Source organism: Hyperoodon ampullatus, assembly GCF_949752795.1.
Source record: "Hyperoodon ampullatus genome assembly, chromosome: 11".
Lineage (NCBI taxonomy): Eukaryota > Metazoa > Chordata > Mammalia > Artiodactyla > Ziphiidae > Hyperoodon > Hyperoodon ampullatus.
Genome location: NC_136924.1, coordinates 45,108,299 through 45,117,641, shown reverse-complemented (window position 1 = coordinate 45,117,641; position 9,343 = coordinate 45,108,299). Strand labels below are relative to the sequence as shown.

General features: G+C 56.6%; 1 protein-coding gene across 1 annotated transcript; it reads right to left on the bottom strand.

The window, feature by feature from the left end:
* Window positions 1-668: 668 nt before the first annotated feature.
* Window positions 669-4,307, bottom strand: KLHDC7B (kelch domain containing 7B; the record flags this gene model as incomplete). The annotated part of the gene is made up of 3 exons (XM_079714922.1): window positions 669-2,802; window positions 2,955-3,066; window positions 3,254-4,307. The coding sequence occupies 3 exons, from the start codon at window positions 4,305-4,307 to the stop codon at window positions 669-671; spliced, it is 3,300 nt and encodes a 1,099-aa protein (XP_079571048.1).
* Between the last annotated feature and the right edge of the window lie 5,036 nt (window positions 4,308-9,343).

The following is a 9,343-nucleotide window of genomic DNA, read 5'->3' as shown; positions in this document are numbered from 1 at the left end:
GCCAGCCAGGCTCCCAGAGGCCTCAGGACAGGTAGAAAGTCCCAGAGGCAAGGATGTTTTCCTGGGGACTTGTTTGCTCCCTGGTCCCCCTTTCCACCCCCTTGAGGGCTCCTTGCCTGGCCTGGAGCCCCAGGGACAGACCCTAGGAAGCAGAATGTGTTCCCAGCCATCTCCTTCCTCGGCTCAGGGGTTGCCAGGCACCTCAGTGGGCCAAGCCCTGGTGCCCAGGGACACGTCAGGCTCTCGGAGCCCAGGGAGTCCGATGGGCAGGTAATTCCCAGGCAGTGGGGTGGTGCTGTGAGAGAGGATCTCTGTCTGGAGGAGGGTGGGTGAGCCAGCAGAGGCGCTGGGTAACCAGAGAAGGAATTAAGTACTAGAGGAAGGAAGCAGCTTGGGTGTGGTGGGAGGTAGGATACCAGGCTAGGGACACCCAGCGACCAGCTCCCAGGTGCGGGGAGCCTGGGCTCTGAGGGGAGAGGCTTAGGGGAGGGGAGCGGGTGGAAGGCGGAGTCAGGAGGCTTATTAGAACAGAAAAGGAAAGTTGTCCCGGGAACAACAGCAGGAAGTTCTGGATCACAGCCTCCTCCCTGTGCCCCTCCTGCCCTCAGACTCCGCCCCAGGGCCTCCCCGGAGAGCAGTGCTGAAGTCCCTGGTGTTCCAGCAGCCACTCAGAGGGCAGTCTGCAGCGGGTCCACGGGGGGCAGCGTCAGGATGAATGGGCAGAGGACCCCTTTGGCCCCCGGGGGAAAAGGCTGTAGCTCCTTGGCCTGGAACTGGGCGGTTCCCTCGGAGACCGTGAAGGTGGCTGTGACCTGGTGGTTGAGGCAGTAAATGGTGTTGCCCAGCACGGCGCAGCGGAGCGGGGCGGGGTCGGGCAGGGGCAGGGAGGCGGCCCGGCTCCAGGAGCTGGTCACGGTGTTGTAGCGCATCACCGCGGCGCCCACGCCCCGCAGCAGGTCGAAGCGGTACAGGAAGCCCCCCAGAGCCACAATGTCGCTGGACCGCCGATGGCTGGCACTGTAGGGGCACTCGTCCCACGCGTCCTTCGCGGGGCTGTACCTGAGCAGGCGGTAGAAGAGGTGGCCGCCGGTAACATAAATGTCCCCCCGGCAGGCCACAGCTTCGTGAGCCACGGGGAAGGTGCCTGCAGGGAGGGGCGCACGGGAGGTCCAGGCGTCCGTGCGCGGGTCGTAGCGCTCCATGCTGTACAGACACTCGCCCCCAATGGCGTAGAGTAGCCCGTCCAGCGCCACCAGTTTGAGCTGGGCGCGCGCCTGCTGCATGGGCCGCACCTGGCTCCAGATATTGGTCAGAGGGTTGTAGCAGAAGACCTCGTTGGAGCAGACAGCCTCGGCACCGGATCCACGGATGCCCCCCGCCAGGAACAGGTAGTTGTGCAGGGTGCAGAGACCGCAGCCCCGGAGCGGGGCCTCCTGGGGCACCTGGGTCAGGGGCCGCCACGCGTTCTCCCGGGGGTGGAACACGTGCAGGTACGTGCGGGGAGGCGGGGGCGCGGGCCGCACCGCGGGAGTTTCTTCCACCCCACGAGGGTCCCTTGTGAGCCCTGAGCGGCTCACCCGGTAGAGGCTGGGCAGCACGAGAACCCCCAGCACCGCCTGGCCCCGGCTGGTCCGAAGGCTCAGGATGCGCTCCCGGTCAGCCCCACTCAGCTGCCGGTAGAGGCTCGGGTCTCCCAGCACGTGTAGCAGATTGTCACTCATCCAGGCATAGGTCTCCTGGGCCAGGCGGTGGTCCCCGTGCTGCTGGGCAAAGGCCAGTGCCTCCAGGCAGCTGCCCAGGTCCAGCCATCGCTGCAGAGCTGCTGCCGCCGAGGACATGGGCTTCTGGGGCCCCTCCACCACCCCCCAGCCCCCCGGCCTCTGCAGAAACACCATGAGTTTTCGGGCCTCCTTCTGTTTCTCAGTGAGGACCTGCCTGCTGCCTGCAGGGCTGGGCCCCTCCCCGGGCTCCTGTCCTCGGCGCTGCCCGCTGCCTGCAGGGCTGGGCCCCTCCCCGGGCTCCTGTCCTCGGCGCTGCCCTGGGGCCGCTGGGCTGGCCTCACGCTCAGAGCTCTGGGATATTTCGCACAAGCTGCGTTTCCGTGGCCGGGGGACAGGCTGTGAGTCCTGCCTTGTAACTGGGGAGGGTGCAGAGCCAGGCTGGATCTGCTCCGGTGGCCGTGAGGGGGCCCTGGGTTCTGCAGCTCCAGGTGGCAGCGAGTCTGGATGTTTCTCCTCAATCCTCTCCCCTCTTGGGCCTGAGGGAGGGCCTGCGGTGGGAGCCTCGTTGGTCTCGGTGCTGCCCTGCTGTGGCCGAGCTCCAGCCTCAGCCAGGCCCCCTGTGCCTGCCCCTGTGACCAGTCCAGCCGAGCCATGCCTGTCCTCACGGCTGGGGACAGCCTCTTCAGGGGAAGAGCCAGACTCTCTGTTCTCAGAGGGTGTGGAAGTGCTGGGATCTCTGGGGCTCTCCGGAGCTGCCCTTGGGACTGTCCCTTGGGGCCTCTCTGGCCTGGGGAAGGGGTGACTCCTAAGAACCATCGAAATAAGGTTTCCCCAGCTAGTTGAGAACTGCCCCTCCTGACTGACCTTGCAGAGAACCACACTGGGCTTCTGAGAGGCAAGCCTTGACCCACTAGCAGGCCCAGGGGCTACAGCTGTAACAGGGGCAGGGGCTGCAGCTGTGACAGGGGCAGGGGCTGCAGCTGTGACAGGGGCAGGGGCTGAAGCTGTGACAGGGGATGGGCCTGGGGCAGGGGATGGCGCTGCTTTGAGATTTTCATCCTCAGCAGGACCCTGGCCAACTCTGGGGGGCAAAGAGACTGACAGAGAGGAGTTCAGAAGAGTTGGGGCTGCAGGTAAGAGACCTGGATGGGGATGTGCTGTGGGCGGGAGGGGTTTAGGGGTGCGTGGAGAGGATGTGAGGGAGGGGCTCAGGGAGGGCATGCAGCTGCCAACCTCTGCAGCTCGCTTCCCTCTGTCAGAGCCACTAGCCACCTGGCCTTGCAGGGATCCTCCCCCTTCTCTAACACTGTGGCCCCCTTGCTCCTTTGTCCCTTCAGGGCCTGAACTGAAGAAAGGGTGGTCTCCAGAGCCGTTAGCCCCAGCCTCACCCACAGTGCTGGCCTCTGTGGTCCCCTCCCCTTGGGACAAGAGTGGGTGTCCCCCCTGTGGCCCCTCTTGTGATAGGCCCATGGAGCCTGGGGCCTGGCTGAAGCTCCCGGTGACAAGGACCTCCCTCCTCACCCAGGGCCAACCTTCCATGGAGGCTGGGGACCTCTGAGACTCCCTGGGGGCCAGGGTCCCAGCCTCCCTGCTCTCAGTAGCTTTGGCTCCTGAGTCCAGAGCTAGGACTGGGGCTGGTTGGGGGCTGCTCTTCCCACGCCCCCTCTCTGAGACACCCATCGGGGGACTAGTCTTCAGGGTGTACGATGGGGGCAGCTCCTGGGGCAAAGGGAGCCCCTGGGAGCCCGCGGGGAGGCTGCTGGCCGCACCCACAGAATCCCACACACTCACCACAGTGCCCAGGGACAGGGGGTCCAGCCTTGGGGAGCGGCAGGTTCTCTCTCCTGAGCTGCGGTCCACCTGCCATCGGCGGCTGCCTGGGCCCCTCCCCAGTGGGCCAGGTGATGCCACACCTTGCTGCCAGGGGCTGGTGTCCCGTTCCACCATGTGGACGAGGGCCTGGTGAGCTGGTGCCTTGGCTTGGACACCTCCTGCTTCTACCTGCACCTCCACTTCTCCGCCAGGACTCCGGGGGGTGAAGTGTATCAGGAGGGGGGCAGATGTCCCCTCTGCTTTGCTCTGACCCAGGAGGGCAGCACCTGGCCTGCGAGGCTCCCTTCCTTTTCCTCGGTGGGCTTCTGGAGTGGCATTACCATGCTGCTGTCCCAAGGCCCCTCCGCTGGCCACCTCACCAGGTGTCTTGAGTGGAGGTGTAGCTGTAGCAGCCAGACCTTCACCTCGCGGGGGCTCCTGATCCTGGGCCCCTGCTGCAGCTGGACTCCCCTGGCCACGTCCTGGAGGGTATGGCTTCTCCTGCCCTGGGCTGTGTCCCTCGACACCACCACTAACCTTGGATTTCGGGGGCAGGGCTGGCCCAGGTCCTCCCACCTGTGAAGGTCGAGAGGCTGTGGATGCTGGACCTGCCGCCTCCTGGTCCTGCCCAGAGCCAAACCAGTGCAAAGCTAGCGCCGTGGCGGCCACCACAGCCAGCGCCAGCAGGGTCAGCACGACGCCATCCCAGTCTTCGTCCCCATCCCCGTCCCAGCCCCAGCCGGGGCCGTCAGCCTCCGAGACGCCCTGGGTCATGGTCTGGGCGGAGACCCAGCGTGAGGAGCTGGACAGCAGGCTGGGAGCTATGTGCTGCGCACACCAGGTCCTGCTTCAGGCCTGGGTGCCACCTGGTGTCGTGCAGATGGCATCCGTGACGTGCCCCGCCCAGAGGGCTGCCCAGTTAAGGTGGCCCTGTGCTGGGGCCAGTGCGCCGCCCAACCTGGGAGGGGTGGGTCTCTGTGTCTGCACCGGGGCTTGGGTGTTGTTAGGAGGGCCTGGTTGGAGGTATCAGGAGACAGCATAACCCACAGCAGCTCCAGGAGCTCAGGGGCCTCCCCAGGCCCCTGCCCAGCTCCTGCCCCTTCCCTTTTTCCATAGGTTCCAATGGCAAATGGCAGCGTTCCTCAGCACTGTTCTGGCATCCCAGCCGACCCACTTCTGCCTAAGAGACCCTCACACCCCCAAATTCATCCCACACCCCCGCGTCCCTCCTCTGAGCTCGAGGCCAGCCTCAGGGGGCTCTGGCGGGGAAGAGTTACCCACAGGAAGATGTTATCTGTAGCTGCGGCAACACGATGAGGCCCTGATGAAATTACCAGAAACCGGAGAAGACTATTCCACTCTCGGCCAGGGTGGGGGGGTCTCCCTGAGGAGGGGGACCACGGGGGCGGGGGTCCTGACCCTAAGCACTGCCCAGCACACAGATGGGCTGCCAGGAAGGTGCACAGGTGTGAAGCAGAGGCTGGCGCTTCTCCCTCCCAGACACACAGGTGCTTGGGGGGGCCAAGGCCGACTCTCCCTTCCCCTCTTCCAGCAGCTTCTGGACTCTCCGTACCTTGAGTTCAGCAGAGATGGGATGGTTGTCAAAAGGAATTTTTAAGCTATCACTAATAAAGAGTGAACAAAGTAAAGAAAATCCAAAAGTTGTGTTTTCCTCTTTATTGGCCTGGTTTATCACAACCTTCTAGAGCCCTCGGGCCTCCCTCTGGGCCATCTTGACTGCCACACGCCACTCTCACGCAGTGGAGAACCCTGAGCCCCTGCCAGCTCCATCTCCCGCCACCACTCAGCCCTGGGAGACTTCACACACCCTCCTCTGGCCCCGGGGCTCTATCAGTCTGACTTCTGGTGCCTCATCTCAGGCCTCAGCCTTCCCTCGTCCACCCCCTCCCTCCTCGCCAGGACTCAGGCCCCTCACAGGCCAGCGTGTAGGTGCCCTGCAGTGCTTGGCTTCTCAGGGGACAAGCCTTATCTCCTCCATCTGCTTCTCACTTAGGCCGAGGAGTAAGTGTCAGGACAGGTGCCATGTGGGACCCAGACATGAAAAAGAGCCTGGAGCTCCTGGGACAAAGGCAGGCCCCCACGACATGTACTTGTTCCTTCTTCAGGGACAGAGGACTCTCCCTGACTCAGGCAGCGAGATGGCCAAGGCATGTCCCTGGCACCCAGCCTGGGTTCTGCTGAGCCTCAGGTATCTCACCCACCTGTCCCCTCCCCGCCTCCCCCCTCCCAGAGCGTATCAAGTGATAGTAAGAGGAAGGATGGGAGGGGGCCCTGCCTTAAGGTGGACCTCACGCTGGTGGCGGGCTTCCTGGATGCCGCCCTTATTCTCTGTCCTGGTCCCAGGCTCTGCCTCTTGGTTAAGTTTGGGGTCCAACAACCTTGAGAGGATGGAGATGACACCATTTTCTGCACCTCTGTATTGGCCACGTGGTGTCCACCACGCATCTCCACCCAGTAACTGAAGACCCCTGTCGTCGGTCTGAGCACCAGGCTGTGGCCAGAGAACAAGTGTCCACTAGGGATACCTTAGGACACCAACTTCACAAGGTGCTGAGGACCGTGACAGGTCCTAGAGACAAACAGGTGACCAAGGAAGGGTCTAGTCCCCTCCTCTGTGGAAAGAAAACACCTTTTTGTCAAGGGCAAACCCTGCCCTTCGTGGAGCAGCTCCCTACAGGGAAGGTGACTGGAGACATGTTACCGCCCAAAATAGTGGGAGTTTTGCCCTCTTTCCATAGAGAGTAAAAATGTGGCACTGCTGCAAAGGTGACAGAACTTCAGAAGCACACAGGATCACCCACAGAAATTGTGAAACATAAGTAATGGTTCTGGTTGTGCTATGATGGCATAAATATCACAGATTCCCATTGAGGTCAAAATAAAGATCAAAAATATGGGTCCCGGGAAAGTCTGACCTGCAGCAGCCTCCTCAGAGCTCCATTTCCAGTTGCCTGCTGAGGCAGGACCCCTGTCCCAGTCCCTCCAAGGAATAGAGGGACTTGGGCTTATGGACCCAGAGATCCTGTTTCTTCGGAGACAACACAAGCAAAACAGGAATGGAGGCAGTCACCTGCTTGCCAGCAACCATGACCAATGGAGCTGGGGGCCCGGCAGGTGGGGAAATCGATCCACATGAGCTGATCCACTGCAGCACCCACAGGAAGACCCCCACTAACTGGTCACCAAGCCCCAACTACGCTAGCTCCCATGGTGCCTTTCTGAAACATTTGGTGGAGGAAAAGCCTAGTGTGATGAAGACATGATTCCACATGGAGAGCTAAATACAAATGGACAGCTAATATAAATAAGGTGATAGAGAGCTGCAGATGCCACTATATGTGGGGTTTTTCTATTATTGGAAGAAAGATTTCATAATCAGAAATGATATAAAACAAAGAATATAATATTATATAATCATGTTTATGTTAAAAGCATACATGTACTTTTATATATGTATAAATAAATCTAGAATAATGTTTGAGGCTTAGAAAATATAAATCTCAGATTTAATAGTTATATAGTTATACCCAACGGGGGATACCTTTTAAGGAATCCATCTGAGGTGGGGAAAGGTTTATGCAGAAAAAAGTTATTTTAAAAAGACAAACAGGGCTTCCCTGGTGGCACAGTGGTTGAGAATCTGCCTGCCAATGCAGGGGACACGGGTTCGATCCCTGGTCCAGGAAGATCCCACATGCCGCGGAGCAACTAAGCCCGTGAGCCACAACTACTGAGCTTGCGCTCTAGAGCCCGTGAGCCACAACTGCTGAGCCCACATGCCGCAACTACTGAAGCCCATGCACCTAAAGCCTGTGCCCTGCAACGAGAGAAGCCACTGCAATGAGAAGCCCATGCACTGCAATGAAGAGTAGCCCCCGCTCACCGCAACTAGAGAAAGCCCGGGCTTAGCAACGAAGACCCAATGCAGCCATAAATAAATAAATTAATTAATTAATTAATTAATTTTAAAAAAAAGACAAACAATACAATGTGATTTATAATGGAAAAAATTAAAACACATAAGCATTCAACAATATGGGAATGATGAAGAGAACATGTGTTTCCACACAAATTTAAAATTTTTTTGTTCTAGTTCTGCAAAAAAAAAATGCCATTGGTAATTTGATAGGGATTGCATTGAATCTGTAGATTGCCTTGGGTAGTGTGGTCATTTTAACAATATTAATTCTTCCAATCCAAGAACACAGTATATGTTTCCATCTGTTTCTGTCAACTTCAGTTTCTTTCATCAGTGTCTTATAGTTTTCAGAGTACAGTCTTTTGCCTCCTTAGGGAGGTTTATTCCTAGGTATTTTATTCTCTTCGATGCAATGGTAAATGGGACTGTTTCCTTAATTTCTCTTCCTGATAGTTCGTTGTTAGTGCATAGAAGTGCAACAGACACTGGTCAGGATGGCCATCATCAAAAAGTCTACAAGTAATAAATGCTGGAGAGGGTGTGGAGAAAAGGGAACCCTCTTGCACTGTTGGTGGGAAGGTAAATTAGTACAGCCACTATGGAGAACAGTACGGAGGCTCCTTAAAAAACTAAAAGTAGAATTACCATATGACGCAGCAATCCCACTACTGGGCATATACCCTGAGAAAACCATAATTCAAAAAGACACATGCACCCCAATGTTCACTGCAGCACTATTTACAATAGACAGGTCATGGAAGCAACCTAAATGCTCATCAACAGACGAATGGATAAAGATGTGGTACATATATACAATGGAATATTACTCAGCCATAAAAAGGAACAAAATTGGGTCATTTGTAGAGACGTGGATGAATCTAGAGACTGTCATACATAGTGAAGTAAATCAGAAAGAGAAAATCAAATATCGTATATTAACGCATATATGTGGAACTAGAAAAATAGTACAGATGAACCGGTTTGCAGGGCAGAAATAGAGGCACAGATGTAGAGAACAAACGTATGGACACCAAGGGGGGAAAGCGGCGGTGCGGTGGGGTGGTGGTGGGATGAATCGGGAGATTGGGATTGACATGTATACACTGATGTGTATAAAATGGATGACTAATAAGAACCTGCTGTATAAAAAAATAAATAAAATTAAAAAAACACATTTTACTGTTTGCTAAGAATTATTTTGAATTGTGATCAATCATGTGTCCTATTATATCTCTTTATTCAACTCGTATGGGTTTTTTTTTTAATTGAAGTAGAGTTGAGTTACAATGTTGTCTCAATCTCTGCTGTGCAGCAGTGACTCAGTTATACACACATAGACACTTTTTTTCATATTCTTTTCCATTATGGTTTATCACAGGATATTGAATGTAGTTCCCTGTGCTCTACAGTAGGACCTTGTTGTTTATCCATCCTATATATAACAGTTTACATCTGCTAATTGTATGGACGTTTTTGTGGCCCAGTACATGATTATTTTCTGCAAATATTCCATGGGTTTAAATAGATGCAAAGTTCTCTCCCTACACATAACAATTAAATTAAGCTTGATTTCTTTATTCTCGCACTTGTTTTTTGTCTGCATATCTGTCCATTTCTGGAATGGGTGTATTGAAGCCTGGGGAAGGGTGAGGACAGAGTTCTGGTCTGTGGCACAGCCTGCGGGACGCCTACCATTGCCATGGACTCCAAGGAGGAGAGGCGGGGGAGGGGAGGGGCGGAGCCAGGTGGGACGGTCCGTCTGGTTTCCTGGAGGCGCGACCTGGACACAGTGGGGTCTGGGAGCTGGGCCGGGCAGGGGCAGAAATCCAGACACCCCACCCTGCCTTCCCAGCCAGGAGACACGGGAGCA